Source organism: Budorcas taxicolor, chromosome 3, assembly GCF_023091745.1.
Source record: "Budorcas taxicolor isolate Tak-1 chromosome 3, Takin1.1, whole genome shotgun sequence".
In the NCBI taxonomy this organism is placed as follows: Eukaryota; Metazoa; Chordata; class Mammalia; order Artiodactyla; family Bovidae; genus Budorcas; species Budorcas taxicolor.
The window spans coordinates 82,067,350-82,092,226 of record NC_068912.1 but is presented as its reverse complement, the minus strand read 5'-3'; the positions used below and the strand labels follow the sequence as shown (position 1 = coordinate 82,092,226).

At 36.7% G+C, this 24,877-nt stretch overlaps 2 protein-coding genes across 2 annotated transcripts in view; one reads left to right on the top strand and one right to left on the bottom strand.

Moving 5' to 3' along the window:
* Positions 1-1,508, top strand: part of ALG6 (ALG6 alpha-1,3-glucosyltransferase) — a 53,078-nt gene extending 51,570 nt beyond the window's left edge. The window contains 1 exon segment of the mRNA XM_052637439.1: positions 1,282-1,508. Within this exon segment, the coding sequence (XP_052493399.1) occupies positions 1,282-1,479 (198 nt within the window). The 3' untranslated portion in view covers positions 1,480-1,508.
* A 12,879-nt stretch (positions 1,509-14,387) lies between these two features.
* Positions 14,388-24,877, bottom strand: part of ITGB3BP (integrin subunit beta 3 binding protein) — a 78,487-nt gene continuing 67,997 nt past the window's right edge. The window contains exons 5-8 of the mRNA XM_052638058.1: positions 18,249-18,327; positions 17,778-17,871; positions 17,294-17,353; positions 14,388-14,437 (exon numbers count right to left, since the gene is read on the bottom strand). Coding sequence (XP_052494018.1) covers positions 14,388-14,437; positions 17,294-17,353; positions 17,778-17,871; positions 18,249-18,327 — 283 coding nt within the window. The remainder of the gene's footprint in view (positions 14,438-17,293; positions 17,354-17,777; positions 17,872-18,248; positions 18,328-24,877) is intronic.

Sequence of the window (24,877 nt, the reverse complement as noted above, 5' to 3'; positions counted from 1 at the left end):
ACCAGGAGAGAATGATGTCATGGAAGCCAAGTGAAGGAAGGGTTTCAAGATACCAGTGATGTGTTATTTTGAATGCTGCTGAGAGATCCATTAAGGTAATGAGAACTGACTACTGGGTTTAGTTTAGTGGAGGTCATTATAGATCTTTACCAAGGCAGTTTCATTGGAGAATGGAGTGAAAGCCTAATTGGTGTGGGTTCACTAATGAATGGGAGAATAGACACAGCAAGTTATAGGTTACTCTTTTAGTCTTTTTGGCTTCTGTCTAGAATGATCACTGCATTACAGTTTTTTCAGGTCCCATCAGTTCTGTCATAATCTAGCCATTAAGGAATCTTTCAGGGTTCCGTTATGTCCCACTTTCATCATGAAAGTCACTGACTTCTGCTTCTCACTGCTTGTTTTCTACATTTACTTAAGCAGCTTCTGTGTCCTTGTCTCAAAGTCTGTAGCTATATTGTTCAATACAGTAGACACTAGACACATGTGGTTAAATTAAAAATTCAGCTTACACAGCAGGTACACTTCAGATGCTCAGTAGCCAAATGTGGTTAGCAGCTACTTTTTGGGAATACACATTTAGAACATTTCTATCACTGCAGAAAGTTCTGTGGTACGGTACATTGTGGTACGATCTGAAAAAGGAAACAAACTGGTGCACAATTACAATAAATGCAATCAGTTATGTCTACTACTCATTTTGGTATTTAATGAGATGTGACTTTGTGATTTTATTTAACTAGTTCATGTAGTCCCCTAAATTGGAAGCTCTTTGAGGCCAGAGGACATTTTCTTTCATGTGTCCCACCATGCTCTACTATAGAACTAGCTCATTGAAAGTATTCAGTGAATATGAAATGTAATATTTCATTTGCTGTGGAAAACTTCTTCATAGATGAATTCTTAGATTAACTTAGAATTGTATATCCCATAGACCCTTGGAGCATGCTGTGAATTTAACCCTGACTAGCAATATTATCTATTCCAGGTACCTTTTTTTAGTGCTTGGGTGATAAGAAGTCTAAAGGGGTTTTCAGGCTTTGGCTACACATGGGGATCACTTGGAGAGCCTTCCCCAGAGATTCTGACTTAACTGGTCTGGGATGTGGTCTGAGAATTGAGATTTATTTTTAAACCCCAAATGACTCTTACATACAAACTAGGTCGAGCTGTCCCCTTCAGTTCTGCTCATTTACAACTATAAACCAATGTTACCAGTACATTCAACTGTTACCTTTTATACTATGCAGTAAGTAACACCTTTTTTCCCCCTTCCTATAGTTTCTTACGTCGGTAATCACTATGATCCTTCTGACAATGATGACTGTCACGCTGGATCCTCCTCAGAAACTACCGGACTTATTTTCAGTATTGGTGTGTTTTGTATCTTGCTTACATTTCCTATTCTTCTTGGTATACTTTAATATTATAATCATGTGGGATTCCAAAAATGGAAGAAGTCAGAAGAAAATCAACTAGCTCTATCCCCAAAGAAATGTGAAAATGTTAGTGCCACAAGGTTTTGTAAACTTTTTGCTATGTATAAATAAAAGAACCATTTTGAGAATCTTGGAAATAGGAAAGGAAATGGTGAAAAGTTATTGTTGTCTACCCAAAATAAATCTATATGGCACCAAATCAACGAAGGCTTTTATTTTCTAACTACTGAGTGACCAAGACATATTATAGTTTTATTATGTTCAGTTATTCATGTGGGAAAATAGAAACGTGTCCTTAATCCCAGTGTTTACTTAAGAAATATACTCTATAATTTGTTGTCTTGAAAAAAATTTGCAAACACAGTGAGCTTAACGGGAGAATTTAGTCCCTTATTTTTGAAGGAAATCACTAATTTTGGTATTCAGATTTAGTTTTTCTTATATTTTAGAATGTTCTAGAAATTATATCTCAGGGATTAAATTTGTGATAATCTTTAAAATTACTGTGAGAAGGCAATTTAAACTGTTTAAAGCTTGAACACGCCTTATTACCATGTGTAAACTTGAATTTTTTAGAAAGGCAGAAAGACTAAATTGTGTTTTTATTTATAAGAACTCTGATTTATTTGAATGCCATTAAACAATGAATGTTCTTGAATTTAAGTGGTTTGAATGAAGTCTTTCACGACCCTTGGCTCTAAACTTTCAGGTTCATTCTGTTTAAGTTAAATGGCCTTATCCAGGGAGGGGTTCATCCTGTTCTTTGTTATGACATGGTTCAAGGTTACCAATGCCATAGCATTGATCCATATCATAATTTGTATTAACTCAGCCCTATTAATACTGTATCACTCTATATTAGAAGAAGCACATCTTTACTACAGCATTCAGTTGGTAAAAATAATTTATAACCATGTAGTTTCTCATGTAAAGATATGTTTTCTTTAGTCTCTAATAAGAATAATCACTTCCCTACCAACTTATGTTTTTAATGAGTATACTTCTTTAATTAAAGATAGCCATTAAAGCATATTAACTAAGTGGTGGTATATTTTAAAACAATGCAAGTCAAACATATATACACACATAAGAGAATTTGGTTCTAGACATGGACAACTGATGCAACAAGGTATATGTTTTTAAGTCTGGCAAAGGAAGTAGGTTTAGACAAAGCAAAAAATCAAGAAGTATTTCTTTCTCAAAGCAAATGTGCATAAAGACTCAAAGGGTAGGTCAGCACAGAAAAAGCAGCCTTGAATCGCTGCCGCATCAGCAGGAACATCGCTGTCCATGGTCACCATCTATAATCACCATGCCCAAATGTCAGCATCTTGGCTGGCTGGTGTAGTCTTATTTTTTGTAATAGAATACTTGCATTTAATACAGGATGTTGATTTAAATCAATGATGAGCAAGTTCTAACTTCTAAATAGTTGAAACAGAAATATTATTTGAAAATGAAAGTATATATAAACATTAGTAAAATAGAATACACTCATATTCAAGGTATCTTATAGGTAAACTCTAAATAAAAATACATTTCTAGACTAGTCATATGGAGTTACACTGTAGCTTTACTGGAGACTTGTAGCAATTGTAAGTATCTCATGTCTATTATAAACTGATTTAAGAAGAGTCCACTTTGAGCAATTAAGTACCAAAATAACAATAGGGATATTTTATTATAAAGACATTTAGCTTATATAAAAATTATTAAAGATGCCTCCCTTTATTCACTAATATACCTGTCAAAAAATGATGTTAGGAAAGTTATTTTCAAGTTCTTTTAGGGAAAAGCTGTTTCTGAAAAATGGAGTTTTCTCTGTTGCCATAAACTTGTTTGATTCTTAAAATGAAGAGAATACAGTGTATGTTCATGTATCAAATATGAGGCAACAGAAGTCATTTTGCCTTGAAGCCTTAGGGAGGGGAGAAAAATCCCCAATGTAGCATTCTGTCCAAATGATAAACCGCAACTAAGTGAGTGAAACATTTACAAAAGTCAAGGCAGCCAAAGGAGCCTCTCTGTTCAACAGAAAGAGAGTAAGAGATGGATACGATGTAACTAAATAATGGTTGGAGTAACACAATGGTTTCAAGTCTCAATTGGTCCTTCTGTTATGTTCATTGGAAGATCAGGGCCAAGTGTATCCCCCGCCTTTTGCCTTCCTCCCCCAACACTGCCTCCATATAAACATTAGTTTTGTGTGTGGATCTTTCTGCTTTGCCCTTCATGTGGCCTCCAAGGGTGATAAAGCGAGAGTCATCTGATCTACAATGAAAAGAACTGGGAAATGATTCTTAGCCGACCCAGCTGTTCTGAAAGGCAAAAGCTTGGTATATCAAGAGGTCAAACATACAGTAACTGATTTAATAGCATTAAGCACATAGCTACATAACTTGAATTACATATGAAACCAATCTTACTTCTTAACCCTTCATTTCCTGACTAATATAGGTGTCTTTATTTGTTTTGTTTTACATTCTGAGGTTAGTTTTCAATGCTGGAACACAAAAAAATTAACCTTTTTGGTATATTTTAGGTACTCTCTTATTATAAGGACTATATCACAAAGTATTCTTAATATTTAGCAGATTATCTTAAAAACCTTATTTAGATTGTCCCATTAAAATCACTAATGAAGGCAATTAGTTTCATAAATTGAGTTACTAGTTATTTCAATTAATAGTTTTAAAAAATAATTCATTTTCATTTTAAGAGGCAAATCTGAAATTTCTCTAAATGGAAAGTTAGTTTCAACTTCAATTTGTTAAATTTTGTTTCACATTTTTCACATAGTATTTTTATTTTCATGATACAGTGAATTAAATGACATGGCAATATACAAATTTTGCCAAGGCTTAGGGTGAACACCAAGGGAACAGCATTTTTCCCCCCATGGAAATGGTTAAAGAAAGGTGCAGAAGTATGAAAAAGAAAAGTGCTATCAAGTTATAGCACTTTCTGTGATTCACTCTTCCCCTTTATTTTGTGACAGCACAAATAGATGATACAAAACAACACTGTAGAAAATTAAAAATCTGATGCTTCAAACTGTGGAGGGAATCACATATCGTCCCATGAGATGAGGTCTTTTCTTTATATTCAGGAGATTCTATGTAGTTCAGTTTAAAAACAACCTCACATTTAAATATCTGCACTGAAAAATGCATCCCAGTGTTTTATAAAAGATGTAAGAATTTTAAAACTTTGAAAATATTTTTTCTCTACAGGCATAGGCATAACTAGAATAAAAACTCATCTATGAAGTAGAAGCTAAACTTAAAATTTTAAAAGCTTTTAAAAGAATCTAATTAGTACAAATCTAGGGCTTTAAATGGGAAAATCAGGACCTACTTCCACTCACTATTAGGTTTAATCTGAGTTTTAAGATATATAGCTCTACACAAAGGTGCCATTTTCATACAAGCTATAAGTCTATCCACAAATGATAAAAGTATACAGAAGTGTATCAGATACAGAATATAAGTTAAGATCCTCTTCCATATGTTGGCTTACTTTAAAGGGTCAAGAAGAAATGTATTATTTATGTTGAGATTATCTACTGGAGTGTGTAGAAAGTTTAAATTAGCTTCAAGAAATTTTATCTAGACACGCACCTGCCTATGCTATGATCTGGTATTCACTGCACAGATTAATTACAAACATTTCTTCTGTTCCTTTAAATATGATCAGGCAGATACAGAAGTTGGTGTTCATAGTGAGTGTGTTTCTTCTAAACGCCTGTGGGATATAAAAGGCGATTATTAAATCACCAAGAATTAGTTTCCAAATTAACATGCATCTCATACCTGACTTGAGAAATGGCTTAAACACCCATTTACTATGTAATTTGGTACCTAATTTAGTTAGGTATTGGTAATATCTTATTTGCTTATTTTTGAATCTTCAAAGCAAGATTCACCTTCACAAATAATTGTCAATATGACTACTCTGACATAGCACACTTCATTTTATGAAGATGGATTTGAGATACTTCTGAGAGAGTTCTAAAACTCCAACATGACCTAATGAAAACACCAAATCTTACATGCCTTTTGTCTATAAGCCTTCAGGGCCTTTCAGCAGGTGTTTCCTCCAACAGCTGCCCCCCCAAAAAAGAGACAGTCTTTACTGGCATTCCTATTCAGGGTATGTCCCTCTGGGGACTCCTAGTGGTGATAGAAGTTCTTGTCTGTCTGGTTTTAAGATCCTTGTGAGATGAAGCCTTTGGAAAAAAACACCCAATGGCAACAGATGGCATGTATCCCTATAGGGCATGTGGACCCCTTACTTCCTGAAATATCCCTTCCTTGTTTATACTGGCAGCTATGAATAAGTAATATATGGTGAGCCTCTAACCCACTCCAGTGTTCTTGCGGGAGAATTCCAGGGACAGGGGAGCCTGGTGGGCTTCCGTTTATGGGGTCGCACAGAGTCGGATACGACTGAAGTGACTTAGCAGCAGTAGCAGCATGATGGTCCACATATATTCTTCCTGTCCCACAAGAAGATAGTCTGCCAACTCATTTAAGTCTGGTCAGAATACCTACAGAAGATTTTAAGCATTCCAGTGCTCCCCTAATATTCTTAAAGGTTATTGATACAGTTACCAGAACTAAAGCTAATATTGTGGAAGAAAGGAAGACTGCCATTTATTAAATAATTACTATGGGAAAGGTGGGCCTCCCCGGTGGCTCAGTAGTAAAGAATCCACCTGCAATGCAGAAGTTGAAGGTTCAATCCCTGGGCTGGGAAGATCTGGAAAAGGAAATGGCAACCCACTCCAATATTCTTGCCTGGAAAATCCCATGGACAGAGGAGTCTGGTGCAAAGTCCATGGGGTCACAAAAGAGTCAGACACAACTTAGTGACTAAACAACAGTGAATGGGAAAGGTAGTAATTAAGCTAATTATTTTATTTAATTTTTAGATTTTTGGCCACACTGCATGGCCTGCAGGATTTTAGTTCCCTGACAGGGTCTGAACCTAGGCCCCGGCAGTGAAAGCACCGACTCTTAACCACTGGACTTCCAGGGAATTCTTCAAGCTAATTCTTGTATATAATCCACAAGGAAAATATCACCAGTCCCATTTTACAATTAAGGTTTTGGGAAACCAAGTGCCTTATTTAAGGCCACACAGCTAAGTAGGTAGTACCGGTGCTGGACATCTAACCCAAATCCCATTCTCTGTTACGACGCCAGGCCCTGCAAAGAAGCGTCATCAGTTGATCATGGTTGCCAAGACAGCTGTGTCGAGAAAGATTCTGAGGCCAGATTCAGGGTCCAGAAAAAATCAACACTTTGATCAATGTGATACATATCATAGCACAGGAGCAGGGAGCAGCAGTATGTCTGTTATCTCTAGACAGCCATACTGGTTATAGAGATGAAGATCTCAGAACACAAATGAAAAGAAATTTAGATACCGTGATGCAGTTCATGAGCAATATTTTGACAGAATTCATTTTTCACATAGCAATTATATTTTATTCTTTCTAAAACATATTTTAGATGGTTACTTCTTTAATAATCTTCATGGGTTCATTTCTGCCTAAAGAATGAAGTCTGAACTTACTAGCCTGGTGATCATAACTGTCAATGATGTGTCTGGAACCTACTGTTCAGTCGCTCTGCTCTGCCTTTTCTGTTCAGTGTTCTCTCTGCCCAGAATGTTTACACAGCCCATCAAAATTACCCATTTTCAAATTCCAGCTTCCTACTAAAATACAAAGCTTCCATTACGAGGGCCTGGAGGGCCCTGTTAGAGATTATGCAGAGTGGAATAACTACAACTGATTTTAAAAATCATGAACCCTTAAATAATGACCTAATCACTCCCTCTGTATTTCATGTATTTCCATACTGCTTACTCTTCATTTGTTACTTAGAGTAGGGAAGAATTTTTACACTCCTCAGTCTGAAGAGGAAGAAACGTGTCAACTCTTCTGCTTCCAGTAGCCCACGCAAAAGTGACAAATTTGACTGACTGACGTCCAGGATACCAGACCACGTTTTACAAGTCATATGCAGTCAGTATTCTCACACAGCACTCTTGTGCCCGCTATTTAGTTTCCCTTTCACTGTCTACTCTCAAATCCAGTGGGCCTTTGCTCTTCTTAATTTCACGTTGTAAGGAGAGCAGCCCATTCACTCTCTCTTCCGCAACCAAGCACACAAGCCAGGTCTGCAGTCTTTACTGTTACAGGGGCACATGGACGTGGATCTATTTAAAGATGCAGCTCTCTCCTCAGGTCAGGAGAGCACCGAGGCTTTAAGATTTGCATTCAATATGGAAGAGAGGGAGGGCTTCCCTGGTGGTTCAGCAGTCAAGAATTTGTCTGCAATGCAGGAGAGGCAGGTTTGATCCCTGGGTCTGGAAGATCCCCTGGAGGAGGAAATGGCGACCCACTCCAGTATTTCTGCTTGAAAAATCCCATGAACAGAGGGTACCTGGTGGGCTACAGTCCATGCGGTCACAAAGAGTCAGACATGACTGAGCACTTCTGTCCAGCAACATTTCTTCCATCTATGGGAGAGAGAAGTTTCCACTTCTGCCTTAGTCCACATTAGTACTCCAAGCTTCTACCAGAGGGCCTGCCATATTGGAGGTTATTAAGTCCTCCACTAATCAAGTTGATACCTTGATCCTCAATGGATTCATAATCCTTTTTTATACTTGCTATGGGCCAGAATCCTGGAAAGAAGAATCTGAACTTGTTATCACCTGCTTGCTTTATTTGGTAACTTACATCCTCAGTTTGAATACTAGATAGGCAGTATGCAAAGGGCTTTGTTTATACTAAGCCTCACACTTTTGCTAACCAAGTGATTTACATTGTTTCTAGAAGATTTAACTCAGCATCCCCTGCAGTATTCCTAGTTAACATTAGTCAAAATCATGCTTTCTCGGAGGCTTCCCTGGTGGCTCAGATGGTAAAGAATCTGCCTGCAAACGCAGGAGGCTGGGTTCGATCCCTGGATCAGGAAGATCCCCTGGAGAAGGGAATGGCTACCCACTCCAGTATTCTTGTCCAGAGAATACCATGGACAGAGGGGCCTGGAGGGCTACAGTTCATTGGGTTGCAAAGAATCAGACATGACTGAAAAACTAACACTTTGCTGGTCTTCATACTGTCTATGGCCTATGGGTTGCTGTCTCCCTTATTCTGCTGCTGCTAAGTCGCTTCAGTCGTGTCCAACTCTGTGCAACCCCATAGACGGCAGCCCACCAAGCTCCCCTGTCCCTGGGATTCTCCAGGCAAGAACACTGGAGTGGGTTGCCATTTCCTTCTCCAATGCGTGAAAGTGAAAAGTGAAAGTGAAGTCACTCAGTTGTGTCCGACCCTCAGCAACCCCATGGACTGCAGCCTTCCAGGCTCCTCCGTCGATGGGATTTTCCAGGCAAGAGTACTGGAGTGGGTTGCCATTGCCTTCTCCTCCCTTATTCTAACATTGTTTTTATAAAGGCTTCACTTTTTAAAGGCTTTCAGAGTGAATTAATATGGGGTGCTTATGCTCACTGAACAAAATTGGTCAGGAGGAATAATTACTGAGGTGTAATAGGGCAGAAGCTGATGTGTATCGGGAATTTGGTCACACAGTGGTGTTAGGGGTATCACGACTATCAGAGGTTTCTAGGGCATAGGACAAGGTCAGGAAGTTTAATATCCTCTCTTGGTTATCCCAGTTGGGCAGCTGTGACAAATCCATAAAAGAACACGGAAGAGAAGGATCTACGGAAGCCTAGTGTAAGGAAACTCATAAGCAGGTTTTGAAAGATTAGTAAAATTTTGATGATGGGGGGAAAAGGTATGTCAAGTAGAGGAGACAAGAACAAAAGTAAGGAAATGAGAAAGGGATATTCTAAGGAATGTATTCAGGAATGAATGGCAAATAATCTGGAGTAACTGAGACACACAAATTAGAAAGGTAAGTTGTGGTCAGATCAGGGAGAGTTCTAAACAATGGTATAAATTTGGATTTTATGACAAATATGGTGGAGTGATACTTTTGAAATCATAATTCGTTCAGTAGCAGGACAGGCTGTAGGGAAAGAACAAAGAGCACAGAGGCAGGTTACAATGAAGATGCAAGTAATCTGGATGAGAACTAATGAAGGAATAAACCAGTGCAGTGTACATGGAAAGAAGTAATGTTCTGGGAAGTGATACAACTTGGTATCAGTTTGGATGTGGGGACAAAAAGACAGACAGAATTGTAGTTTTCAGCTCTATCACCGGATGAATGTAATCCCTAAAAAGGTACAATGAGGGACAATATTGGAGGGGGGAGGGTGAAGTCAGTGTATTTGGGGAATAATGTATAGCAGCTGAGATTATTTATAGCTCAGGAGGAAGGTGACAAATAGATTTGGAAACCATATACACGAAGGTGAGAACAAAAGTCAAGGAATGGATGAGGTCATGAAGAAAGAGTCCAAGACGAGAGAAAACAATATCAAAAGAACCTAGGGAGGACTTTCCTGGTGGGCCAATGGTTAAGAATCCACAAGCCAATGCAGGGGACACGGGCTCATTCCCTGGTCCAGAAAGATCCCACATGCTGTGGGGCAACTCAGCCCATGCATCACGACTACTGAGCCTGTGTACCTAGAGCCCGTCTTCCAACCACAGTGAGAAGCCCACACAGCACAACTAGAGAGCAGGGCCCCCTCGCTGCAACTAGAGAAAACCTGGGTGCAGCAACGAAGACCCGGTGCAGCATACATAAATAAATAAGAATTTTAAAAATCCAGGGAAATGTCTACAAGGTAGTCAAATGCATTCAACTGTTATTTCTCTGTAGGTTAACCTTAATTCTTTCAAGTCTTTTGAAAGTACTACTCAAATTAAAGACTCAGAAAAACACCCCTAACATATGATGATCTTTACTAGAATCCATGAACACAAAGCTATTCTCAGTATTCTTAACATTCCCCAATATCATTCATTAATGAGACTGTCCTATATTAAATGTGTATATTCATCTGCCAAATGTATAACTGTGAATATATATGTATGAAATGTGTATTTATGATCACCATCCAATAGTTTGATGGATTTCCGTGGGTCAGAAATTTTATAAAACACTTAACCTTACAGTGAATGATTGTGTATTTGTATATATATTGTATATGTAATAGAATCTAAAACCTTTGACCAATTATGAAACCGGACATTCACTGACTACTACTGTGTAGTGGGCAATTAATTAGCACACTAATTAATATGCAATTATTCACTTAATCAACTCAGCACATTTCCAAATCCACTGACTTGTTATATCTTGTTCGGTCTGATGTGCCCTACAGAAACTATAACCTACCTGTCACTGTTAAGTTAGCTATTTTTACTCAATTAAGGGCCTTCTTTATATTCACTAAAAATATGCCCTCTTTGAAAGCTAGCCTGGCAAGCTCAGTAGTGTTCTCTTTCAATTGGCCTCTAACTCATAGATCTTGTCAGATTATTTTCCTATTATTTATAAGAATAGATTAAATATAATTTTAATTAATGCATCAAAGCTCATGTCCCTATTTTCTTTACAGACAATACCAAATTTGACAATACAATTAAAATGTTTTGAACTGAAAGAAAAACAGTGAAATATAACAAGGGTAACCTTAATTATAAAGGTGAAACTACCTAAGTTTAAAATGGTTTTAAGGAATTCACAGCTGTCAAGATCATATAATTCTATATGAAAGAAAAAAGATTATTTCCAGAAAACAGTGTAAAGTAAGTTGTCATAGTATATGATGCAGAATAAATGCTTAATCAAAATGAAATTAAAATAAAGAGCCTAAACATAAAGTTTTATTTTACACTATAAATAAAAGCTTTGGGGCTATAAATTCTTGTTTTAACATCCTACAGATTTGCCTGATTCTATTTCAGAATGTACATTTAAAAATTTAGGATGAAAACTACCAAGAAAATCATTATTATAATGTGTGGTTATGTTTTATTGTAATTACTCATCTTTTATACTAGATTCTATAATCCTGAGAGCAGGACTATGTCTGTCTCATTAATTAGTGTATCCACAATGCTAGAACAGTGCCTGGCTCCTAGTAGGCATTCAATAAATATTAAATAAACGAGGCATGTAAGGAAATAGCCATTTATATCTATTTGAAAATATCTAGATAATTCCTTTAAAAAAAATTCTTAGAGTGGCCATTCATTTTTGTTCATTCACTGAACATGTATTGTGGACCTTCCATCCAGGTTCAATACTACGGTATAGAGATAAGACTTTGTCTGTTTGCCAAGGAGAGAAGTCCAGAGAGAGCCATGTAACCAGACAATTACAATACACTACAACATGGTACATTTATAAACATTCAGACAAATGCTGTAGAAAACTAGAAGATGAAGCAATTTATTTTTTACCTAGGTTATCTGGGCAGAGTTTCAAAGAATGTGATGTTGAAGGCTGACCTTAAGGAATGATCAAGAGTTTGCTAGGCAGAGAAGGAAGAAAGTGTAGTCCAGGTAGAAAGGGAGGTCACAGAGAAGCCTGGAGTCCTGAAAGAGAGATTCCAAAGGACTAAACCATATGGTATAAAGAGTGTGAAGGAAAAAGACCCTTTCTTCCTATGTGAAGTCTGAGGTAGAGGAAAAAAACCATCTACTATTTACTGATTGCCAAAGTCCTGCTTTTAACTATATAATTAATTATATAACACTATAAATATCTGCTTTATGATTATGTAGAGGTGTTTAAAATACATAAACCACTTAGAGAATTTATCTAACACTTTGAGGAGCTTTTCTAACTACTCTAAGAGTTAAAGTGGAAAAAAAATGTTCATCTGTCAGGTGACATAAAGCCAATTTCTACTAAATGTGCCAGAATAATTTTTCTCCACCTCAAGAACAGTTAGTCTTCGGTCTGTTCATTACTGTCTTTTTACAGTATTTTTATTTAATAAAACCTATTAAGACTACCATACAAATCTCTTTACTTATGCTTTTATCTTTTAACTGATCAATTTTTATATTGCTGACATCCCTTCTTCACCATTTGCTCATTTAAAAATTCATACTATGTGAGATATGTCTCTGGAGAAAATGTCTATAAAATTTGTTACAGCTGGCAAATGTGTATGAGTCAGTGATAGCACATGACTAAATGCTTCACAGAAAATAAAATTTGTTTCTGTAGTAAGCAGAACTGTTTAAATGTTATTTATTTTTATGTTTCAAAGAAAATATATTGTGAAGTGCTGCATTGATTTAATACGCAACAATGTCTGTGTACACGCTGTAGAAGGAAAATTTATGAAACCTTTGCACAACTCCTTTAATTGAATTTTCCAAATCTCTCACCACACACAAATAATCAATATCTTCTGCAGAGAAAACCAGTCAGAATTATTACAGTCTTCCGTTTCAATTTTGTTGTCATCAGCACATACAGAGCACCTGGATATTTGTAACGTCTGATAGCAAGTTATTTACACCTCTTAAACACATAATTGCTATTAAGTGAGTTAAAATCTATGGTGTAAAAGTTTAACTGATTATTTAAAAGATAAAAGCACCATACTTTTAGTAATGTATAAAAAAATTAAATCATAGGAGAAACTATTTAAAAAGCTTTGGAAAATAATAAACCAGTTTGTGTTTCCCTAAATCCTAGACACATCTCAAGTAGGCAGTTGAAATATAGCCCCAAACAGTGATGAACAGTGTAAAGCACAAGCATTAACAGTAATAAGAGGAAAAGGCATGACCCACATACAGGAGAAGTGATAACTGAATTCGTATAAAGAGCTGAGGACTACAGTTGTACATTAATGTGTATTTGTGTTACCAAAATTAACATCTCTACTTTTTAGCTCTAAATAAACTAAGAATGTTAAAAGCATAGTGGAATTTTTGTTGTTTCTTCTAAAATTCATGTCTAAACTTCAAACCTGTGTTTTTAATACTGGAGTATTTGTCTGAAAAAAGACACTGCTTCATGTTAAGCTATAACAGAAAAAAATAAAATGGAAGCAGTTTTCTAGGAGTAAAAGTATTTAGCTGATATGATGAATACTTTTTCAAGACTGAGTGGGGGAAAGAACAACATATTTTTAAGTTAAAAAATACTTCAGTGGGTGGTTAGAATGAAAAGGCAATATCAAACTATTTGTATAGTCTTAAACAAGAAGGAGTTTAAAATTTGTCCTTTGGATCAAGAATTTGAAAACCTCAAAAATCCTATAACCAAAATGAATTTTACAATGCAAGAAGACAGTAATTTAGTTAAAGAAAATCAGAACATTTATAGTTACATTTTTTTCTTTTTAAGGTCACAGCTAGAAATTTTAAAATATTTAGTGTTACAGACAGCTGAAACAATCAACTTTTTTGAACAATATAAAGTTCAGATGGTTACATTTCTTTTAAAATATGCATATTTCAACCTACACATATTCTCAAAACAGATAAAATATGTTTTGGACTGAAGCTAAGTGTCTAGATTTCATATCTTGGCAAATGCTCTACAATTTGCTTACATTCTTTTAAAAAACATTTTGTTTACTGGAAGTACTAGTCATGGGCAAACAATGATGGTATTTTTTAGTATCTACAGAAAAAATGAAAATACTCAGTACCATATAATGCCACCTATTGTCTCAGGAATATTTGTAACAAGTTGTTTTATGCAGAGGTTGACTATATAAAGTAAATAAATTTCATGCCTTCTCATGTGATGATAATGTGACAGTCCTTCTGTATCAACCCATTGAATGGTCATATGTTTTAAATCTTCAGCATAACAAATTAAAAATAATTTTGAAAATTCACATCCAAATATAACAGAAAAAAACCTTTCATTTTATTATTTTTCTAATAGTCCATAAAGCCAATATTATTAAGGAGTGAAGACAGGCTTACTTCCTAAGTAACTGAAAAAAGAAAGAAGCCTTCTTTTGTTTAAGAAATCTTTATTCCGTAAGGAGGTCTTCTTTATTCACACGCTTTATCAAGTCATTCCCTAATTTGCAAGGTCCAGTTTTGAAAATTATGAAAATCTCATTGTACCTTTTAATGTTAATGTGGATGTTTTAAATTTCCACGGAATAGGTTATACAAAGCCTTAGAATGTGTCTCAGATGTCTATTTAAAACACTAGAGTCTTATCTTTACAATTATACTTCTCTGAGTATAATAAAAACTACAACTGCTGCTAAACAAATTAGCAGTAAAATGAAAAAAATAAATAGAACTAAAGGATTAATTCAAAGGCACAATGACAAAATAAATGCTGGAATTCTCCTGGTATTGTCTATTTTAACTATTCTAGGAAAATTTGACAAGAATCTGAAGGAAAAAAATCTGAAGGACATTCTTCTGATAGTGAAATAAATAATGTGTTTACTCTCATTTTCATTAATTACCTAATATAACAAATCTAAAACATATTAAAAACATATTAGCTGATTTTTATATTATGTAATTTCTAACTATATAATTTCTAATATTATGGAGATTCTCAGAACATTTTAAAATTTAAATAATTCTAGGTAATAGCATAGTAAAAGAAAAGTAAAGGAGAAATTTCTGTAAAAAGCTGATGGCTACATCCCCAAATAAGGAATATGTAAAGCATATTAGTTTGGACTGTCAAAAAAACTAACAAAGTCCTGTTAAAATGAATGTATGAATAGAAGGGGGTGAAAGTTAACTTGGCAAAGAAATTTACATATAATGTGCATGTGTTGGCGTGCATCATCTTTAACCAAAAAAAAAAAAAACCCCACCAAAATTAAAAATATATATATACACTAGGAACTGGAGGAAACATATAGGGAAAAGCATTCTGTAAAATGCTTTTGAATTTTACCTCAAATGCAAATTAGAAAAAAAAGCTTCAATCTATTTTCCAGGCAATATTAATATAAAAAATAAGGATAAAAACTAATGAAGATTTGAATACCTCAGTAAGTATAAAGAGTCAATGTAGCTCTTGCCAAGAAACAAAATGGAAAATGACTTCTATATTCTCATATATATAATATATATTACCATATAGTTTATATTACATAAATATTATATATTTAATGTATATTAGCTTAGTTAGCTCAGTCTACATTTAAGCCACAACAAATAACCAATGCTTATCAGAACCTTTAAAACATGATTTAGTGATACAATCTCCTCTATGCATGAAGAAACACTCAGCTCTCAGGGAAAACCTGGTAATGGGCAAGTCAGTTTTAATGCCTAAACTACTAGAAAATAGATTTAAGGCTGATTCATGCAGAAACATACAAAGAATCCCTGCGTATTGGATAACTGAAAGGAGGTGACTGTTTTAAACATGTGAAAATAACTTTAATGTCTTAATACACGTTTACAGAAGGAAATTAATACTCTGGAGAAATTTTTTCCCATTAATTATTAGCAGTGACAGTTCATCTATTTGTTCTATAATTTTCCCTTCCTCATTCTTCAAAACTGTTGGCAAAAGCCTAATGTAAAGCCCAATTCTAATTAGCTCTAGGAAATTAACAGATTTAAAAAAAATTACACTATTGCTATTGAATACATAAAAGAAAGATTTTCTCTAGTTGAGAAATAATAAATATTCCAATTTCTCATTATGATCCTCTAAAACTTGTCAAGTCAGTAGAGATTAAAATCATTGAAAGCTAGTTACACATTATAATCAAGATACACTGCACTAGAGAGAAATGACAATCCTTTTCTAGGAAAGAGCTGCTTATATGCACTTAAATTCTATGGATCCTAATGGGAGGTAGCTGTCCAACCGAAGGGCCCAGGAAGCCTGTTCAGATATCTTCCCACATGAGTTTTGGAGGAGTTTTTCCATGACTGCTACCCTGCCACGACCCAGTTGGCCTCTGGAACTGACCAGCAGGGAATCCCAGCTTTTCCTCCTACAAACTCATCGCTAACTTTGTTAAAGATCCTAAACACAGACTAAATTGGTTGAGTTATGTCTTATGTTTGAACCTGAGAGCTGGGATGACTGGATGCTTTCATTTGTTTTAGGAAGACACAACACAGAAAAATACAAAGACCACACTTTTTGACGTGAGACTGGTTTTCAGTTGGAATCCCTGCTCTGACACTTAGGCAGCAGTATCTTTTGGCAAACTACTCAACATTTTATTGTGTCTTTGTTCCTTATCTATAATGACAGTAACAGCTATCCTGCAGGGTTGTTGTATACATCTGCTGATCCTAGTGTTGAGAACATAGTAATTATTAGTCCTCAACAAAGGGAAGTCACTGGTACTCAAAAATGTTAGACTAAGACATGGCTACCCACTTCAAGGTCTACCTCCCTCCGTTTGCAGAGATTGCCAAATGGCATTCATGTCAGTAATGTTAAAATGATCTCTCAAGTTGGTCTAGTGGCTTTAATATTTTATAGTCTGTGATTATTTTGCTTACTAAGGTGTGAATGTGCATGTGTTATGGGAACTTAAAGTCTCCTAATTTAGTTTCCCATAGTGTGAAATGCTCAGAGGTATAAGGGTTCACAGTAGGGCAAATGTTATTAAAATTCTCAGAACACTGCCTACAAAGTAACTTTTTATGTTTTGTGTATCTTTCTATATCACCATTAAAATCTGCCATATATAATGCATTACTGCCCCATCTGTCTGTATTTTCAAAAAGAACTTTTAATAGAAGAAATAACTAGAACTCTTAACCTAAAAATTTTACTAGACATGGTCTTCTGCTAAATGCAGTGTAATGTTTTTCAAATGAGATTGGTGGTCTTTTAAAAGAATAACTAGAAAAGGGCTCATGACAATTGGTTGAAATGGTAAAATGAGATGAAAGGATCTCTTTATACAATAAACTAAGAACTCTTTACCTTTGTTGGGAAGTCCTGAATTCTTCTTTTTAAATAGTTTTTGTTTTATTACATTAGTCACTAAAGGAAAAAAAAATTAATATGGGTATTAATCATTTCTCAATTTGGAAGAAACAACTTCAAAAAAAAATACATATTTTTATAAGTGAAAGTGAAAGTGAAAGTGAAGCCGCTCAATTGTGTCCGACTCTTTGTGACCCCATGGACTGCAGCCTACCAGACTCCTTTTTTCAGGCAATAGTACAAAATGCAATACCTTATATATTATGTAAAGAATGAGAACTACATAAAATAAGCCTAATACGAGTTACCAAGGAACACTCTTTCCCTCACATTCAAGAAGAATCCCTGAAACAATACATCCTAGCAAAAGATATGCGGTTTTCAGTTCTAAGTTTACAAATAAGCAATAGAGAGAAACTCATTAAAAACTCATAAATTAGGAGTGGGGGGACAAAAAAAAAAACTCAAAAATTTCTCTTACTTAGTTCTTTTGTTTTCTGCATTTCTCTTTTAAAGACACATGATGTATGGGGGATACCAATGAGATTTTCAAGCTCTTTACTGCCCTTCAAAGCCTAAAAGAAAGGCATTTTAAATGAGTTAAGTTCTCTATAAATATAATACTACTGACAACTCTAGTGAAAATACAGTACACTGCTTCCTTTCTCTGAAAAACTTAAACTCTGTGATAATGAAATTTAACTTTTTCTGGTAGGTTAACTAAAGCCGTAAAATATCTGAATAAAACCAACCTATTAACTATAAAGACAAAACATAATGATAAATTTACTTTTCAATGTGAAGTCAGGTATTACTAAAATATTATGGTTAATTAATGTTCATGTAAGAAATGAATATATCTTCTGTAAACTCTTTCCAGGATTGGATTCTCCTATTCTTTTTCTAATGGGGTAACAGAAGTATGAAAAATTATATGCCAAAAAAAGCAAACCTGTATACTACTTAAATTTTGCATTATTTCCATGAATTCTTCTGACGATTTTTCAACTTTAGATAGCAACATCATGAATCTGTGAATGAAAAAAAAAACATTCAGTAAAATCAAGCAGTTGAACACGGCAAGTCATTTTCAAAGCTTTAATTCTTTTAAAAAAATTTTATATTCAATTTTTATCATTTTCTTTGCATTTTTCGAAGTGGTAAAAGATGTAAATGCTCCTCTTTCGGCTTTCACTCCTTTACAAACAATATATTTCACCAACCATCCTATTCTTTGGCATTTCACTTTCTCATCACCACTGAGCAATGGGAAAGAAGAGATATATAGTTGGCTTGTCCTTTCTCCTTCATACCATTTTGAAAGAACAAACACACCACCATCACCTTATTTACTAGGCAGAAAGTGAAGAGGAACTAGAAAGCCTCTTGTTGAAAGTGAAAGAGGAAAGTGAAAAAGTTGGATTAAAGCTCAACATCCGAAAACTAAGATCATGGCATCTGGTCCCATCACTTCATGGCAAATAGATGGGGAAACAGTGGAAACAGTGGCTGAGTTAATTTTGGGGGGCTCCAAAATCACTGCAGATGGTGACTGCAGCCATGAAATTAAAAGACATTTACTCCTTGGAAGGAAAGTTATTACCAACCTAGATTAGCATATTCAAAAGCAGAGACATTCCTTTGCCAACAAAGGTCCATCTAGTCAAGGCTATGGTTTTTGCAGTAGTCATGTATGGATGTGAGAGTTGAACTGTGAAGAAAGCTAAGCGCTGAAAAATTGATGCTTTTGAACTGTGGTGTTGGAGAAGATTCTTGAGAGTCCCTCGGACTGCAAGGAGATCCAACCAGTCCATTCTAAAGGAGATCAGTCCTGGGTGTTCACTGGAAGGACTGATGCTAAAGCTGAAACTCCAATACTCTGGCCACCTCATGCGAAAAGTTGAGTCACTGGAAAAGACCCTGATGCTGGGAGGGATTGGGGGCAGGAGGGAAAGGGGATGACAGAGGATGAGATGGCTGGATGGCATCACCGACTCAATGGACATATGAGTTTGAGTGAACTCTGGGAGTTGGTGATGGACAGGGAGGCCTGGCGTGCTGCGATTCATGGGATCGAAAAGAGTTGGACACGACTGAGTGACTGAACTGAATTGAAGCCTATGAATCAGTGTTACCCAGTAACTTTTTTTAAATTAAAAAATAAGTTTTTTAGCTTAATATATTCCAATGTGACAAATACACCAAGGCACTCTTTTAAATTTGAAGACAACGAAAGGTATGTTTGGCCACATTCATGTGTCTATACTTTTAAAAGCTGCACAATATTGGACCTAGTAAATATATCAAAGATGATTTAACTATTTCCTTATGGCTGCAACTTTAGTTTCTTTTCATATTTTAAGATCTCACAGTTTGTATATGATAATCTATACCAGCGCAGTTTAACAGAAATATAATGCAAGCTATATATATAATAAAAAATTTTCTAATAGCCACATTGAAAGTAAGAATTAGGTGAACTTAATTTTAATAATTTAATAATAATTTTCATAATATATTTAACTCAATATATCCAAAGTATTACCATTTCTTTTTTTTTTTTAAGAATATTCACATCTGCTTTATTCATATTAGTCACACAGTACAAACAATCCAAAGATCCAACAGAATGGATAAACAAATTGTGGTATATATCCATACAACTGATTAGAATGAACTAACACAGCAACACGGATAAACCACAAAGACACTGCGTGTGCGCTCAGTCATGTCCGATTCTTTGTGACCCTCTGGACTGTAGCCCGCCAGGCTCCTCTGTCCATGGGATTCTCCAGGAAAGAATACTGGAGTGGGTTGCCATGCCCTCCTCCAGGGGATCTTCCCAACCCACAGGTCAAATCTGCATCTCCTGAATCTCCTGCATTGCAGGTGGTTTTTTACCACTGAGCTAACGGGGTAGCCCCCACAAAGACATTATGTTATGTGATAGGAGACAGACACACACAAGTCCCTTCTATATGACTCTATTCACATGGAGCTTAACAACCAACAAAAGGAATGGATGGAGTTTAAAAAGTACTACAGTGTGGAAACAAAATCATAATGTAGTTATCCTCAGATTAGAAATAGGATAAAAACTGACCAGGAGGGGAAAGAAGGGGAAATCTTTTGGGGTACTGGAAAAGTTGTATTCTTGACCTGGGTGGTAGTCCCATGAGCATAGACACATATAAAAGTTCACAGAGCAATACACTTCAGATTAATGCACTGTACACACTTTATTGTATGTATGTACTCAGTTGCTCAGTTGTGTGACTCTTTGGGGCCCCATGGACTGTAGCCTGCCAGGCTCCTCTGCCCATAGAATCTTCCAGGCAAGAATACTGGAGTAGGCTGCCATTTCCTACTCCAGGAAATCTTCCCTACTCCAGGGAATCTTCCTGACCCCGGATCAAACCCACATCCCTTGTGTCTCCTGCATTGGCAGGCGGATTCTTTACGACTAATGCCACCTGGGAAGTCCCATGTTATACCTCAAAAATAAAATACAGTATTTTCAAAGCAGTGCTCTTCCTGGGCACATCTTTAAAGCACCTGATGTTTCTATATTGAGAATGCTATATTCCAGAAAGGCATAAAATCTCGTCTTTGCTCCTTTCCTTTCTTATATTAGACCCCATTCTTCTTAGCCAAATTGAGCAATGATTAGTTACTTCCCAGTTTACAGAGTCAGATAATGAATCTAAGTCCCACACAGTGCAAATTTATGTGTTCCTAAGTGTCTGAGAGCTGTTGTCAAGCCACTCCAAACCCATGGGATCTTTCCAGCAAACAATCTTTCAGTCTTCACTTTATACTTTTCAAGTCAGAGGTCCCAATTTGCTTTCTACTGGTAAATATCCAATTTGATATTATTTTCTTCAAGAACAGCATCTGACTTTGTCTTACACCTCACTGGCAGGGGCTAAACAAATCCCTCTTCAACTGTGGTTTTTCAGATCCCTGTTTGTGTACTGAGGTTCACTCTTATTTTTCTTAAAGTACTTCTGGAAGCTCCTGTCTTGGTTTCTACACTGCCACCTCCGTGAAGGGTCGCCGTTGGTGGCCGGTGTGCCCGCCGGCTGTGCGATCTCTGTGGTGTCCGCTGCTGGAGGAGGTAGCAGCGGCCTGACCTTCGGCCTCCAGGCGTCTCCTCGCTCGTCAGCAGTGGCGGTCTCCGCTTCCCTTCCTCCCAGAGGGTGAGCCTCCCAAATAGCCCGCAGGTTCTGCCACCGTCCCTCTGCCCGCCCGAGTCAGAGCTGTCCTCTCTGCCCCTTTCCCACCGCCCCGCGAGGCGCAGCGCTCCGCCCCTGGCCCGCCCATCCCCCCCACCGAAGTATTACTATTTCAACATGTAATCAATATTATCCATGAGATATTTTATACTTTTTTTTTCAAAACTCAGTGTATACTTTATATTCACAGCATATCGCATTTCAGAACAGTCACATTTTAAAAGCTCATTAGCCATGTGTGGCTGCCTAGTGACTACTATTTCAGAGAGCACAAATCTGTCCTGTCAATTTTATGAGAGAAACTAGAAATTCTATTTAAATGCTTTTCAAAATGACATCAGTGTTATCCATTAACATGTGTGTGTGCTATAAAAATAAGACAAATGTGACACTAAATGTCCATACACAATGAATATGAACAGGATTTTTCAACTAAGTAAAATATGCATATAAGTATGTGAACAGAGAAGGCAATGGCACTCCACTCCAGTACTCTTGCCTGGAAAATCCCATGGACGGAGGAGCCTGGTAGGCTGCAGTCCATGGGGTCGCTAAGAGTCGGACACAACTGAGCGACTTCACTTTCACTTTTCACTTTTATGCATTGGTGAAGGAAATGGCAACCCACTCCAGTGTTCTTGCCTGGAGAATCCCAGGGATGGGGGTGCCTGGTAGGCTGCCGTCTATGGAGTCGCACAGAGTCGGACACGACTGAAGCGACTTAGCAGCAGCAGCATGTGAACAAAGAATGGAAAGAAGGCGATATGCTAAAGCTAAAAATTATGTGAACATAGTGGAACTCCAAGTGATATTTTTTTCCTTAAAAATTTCCTTCATTATTACGCATTTTAAATTAGAAGTTGTCTGTCTGAGATCCCAGCTGCTTACCACTATAGCCTCCATAGGAGACACTCCCTCCATATGAGACAGACTACCTCCATATGGGAGAGACTATCATAAAGGAATTCTGGCTCCTCCAAATAAGCTCCAAAAGCCTGAAGGACCAAGAGGACTTCAGTGACTCCCACTCAAGGCTGGGAACCTCCAGCTTCCCCTACATTATTCCTAAGCCCACAAAGTACCTCAGAAATACATAGCTGAGGCAATTAAGCTCCTTTGCTATGAGAAGGAGTCCTAGGGGCTCTTTTGCTTGCATCCCTTTCCTGGGAGGATTGGAGTGGCAGAGCCTCTTCACACTGTCTTAACCATTCTTTAAGGAACTGATGCTGTCCCCTGTCTACCCCCAGGGAGTTGTGTGGGAAGGGCTGAGTCCTGCAGTGTTGCCATCCCGAATGACTCCAAAGAGCTCTGTTCAGAAAGAGCGAGAAGTGAATGACACCCCCAAGAGTTGCGGCATGTAAGCATACCCAATGAAGCTATTAATGAATCTTTCTCCTAAGTTAAGATAGTTATCCAGCAGCTAAGCAACCTGTTCAACAGCCTTGGAGTTTTTGGACTGAGGATCAGTTCCTCAAGTATCAAGGTATCTTTCACATGCCTAAACTTGCCTGCACTGCAGGACCAATTGGAGGAGTGGACATTCCATCACTCTCGTCATTTTTACTTTCCTTTCCTCTCCTCCTCATTATACTTCTCGCTAGGTGAAATTAATTCTTTTCCTCATCTCGATGGTAAGCAAATTCATGGAATGACTTTTAAACTGTTATCCAACTGCTACATTTTGAGAAATTCAGGAAGTGTGTTCTCCATTTCTACATCTTCTGACTCAGTGGACAAGACGTCATAATCTTTGGAGATAAACAACTTGCTGACAGCTTTTGAGAGAAGAATGGTTGCCACTGTCTTCATCCTAGACAAAATGGCAATATTTATATTTAATCTCATGTGCTGGAAGCTGAATTTTTATTGCCAGTGACAGCATTTTCTATATTTTCAAAAGATGGTTTCAACTATACTTTGCTGTCCTAAGACAGCATTATTGTTTGTTTTAATATTATCTCTATGTCCCTTCACTAATTTAGTTGTTTTTGAAAACCAATAGTCTTTTATGCTTGTCTACAGAATATATTTCTGTTAAAAGGTTTCCAAGTTATTGCTGCCCCTTATTTCAAGTTGGTAAGTGAAAGTATCATCAGTGGGTGCCATCATATTTTATAAAACACTATTCCTTTCTTCAAAGATTTGCCTCTGGCTGGACTAAACTGGGTCAAACCCTTCATCTTATGACCACTGCAAACTATGCAGATGTTGATGGGTACTGCATCCAGATATCCAGTGACTGATGCCTGTTTCATGACATCCTTACAAAATTTGATCAGATCCTATATTATGGCCAAATTCCACTGTTGTACAACTTCAGAAATATGAAATCTCGGTCTTCCTTGAATGAATCTCTTTTTGTTTCAGCAGAGTAAAAATTCAGCAACATCTTTTTTTAGCAACTAGTATTTTTAAAGTGTCTGTGATGGCACCCCACTCCAGTACTCTTGCCTGGAAAACCCCATGGACAGAGAAGCCTGGTAGGCTGTGGTCCATGGGGTCGCGAAGAGTCGGACATGACTGAGCGACTTCACTTTCACTTTTCACTTTCATGCATTGGAGAAGGAAATGACAACCCACTCCAGTGTTCTTGCCTTGAGAATCCCAGGGACGGGGGAGCCTGGTGGGCTGCTGTCTATGGAGTCACAGAGTCGGACACAACTGAAGCGACTTAGCAGCAGCATCAGCAGTACTCTGTGTTTAAAAAGAAACTATGATCCAGTTGGTCTGGCAGAAGAGAAAGTTGTTCAAGTTTTGACATTTTTTGCCAGACTGCCTTTCCTCAGAGCAGATTCTTATGGTATGTTCACTATGAATATCCATTTTTCTCTTGAGAAAGCCACATGCCCCAAATTCAGGATTTTTGAGGTATTTTCCAATATGCCTAGAAAAGTCTCACTGTAAAATTGTTTTCTCATTTTCCCCAAAGAGAAAGTCTTATTATTCTGAAGAACAACTGAAATTAGATGCTTTGCTCATATAAAATACATGGAGAGATGTATCCATTAATTATTCTTTAAATTTCTTCCATAGTGATTTCTTCAGTCTCAAGCAAGTGATACGTAACTTTTAAGAGTATCATTCTGCTCCAATTCTGCTTTTTTCCCTATCTTGACTACTTTCAATTATTTTCCATCCTTAACTTCAAATTTAACTTCATTATTTTCCTTTTCTCCATAAAGGTCCTCAAATATATTCTGAGGGAAGAACTTAAAGAACAAGGAGAAGTTATCCTTAAATTGGCGAGTTGAACTGAAAATTGATGATACAGGTGATTAGCAAGCATTAACTGAGCTGCTGCTATGCCATCACAAATGTGGAACGGAGGTCATCCATTTCTTTAAGA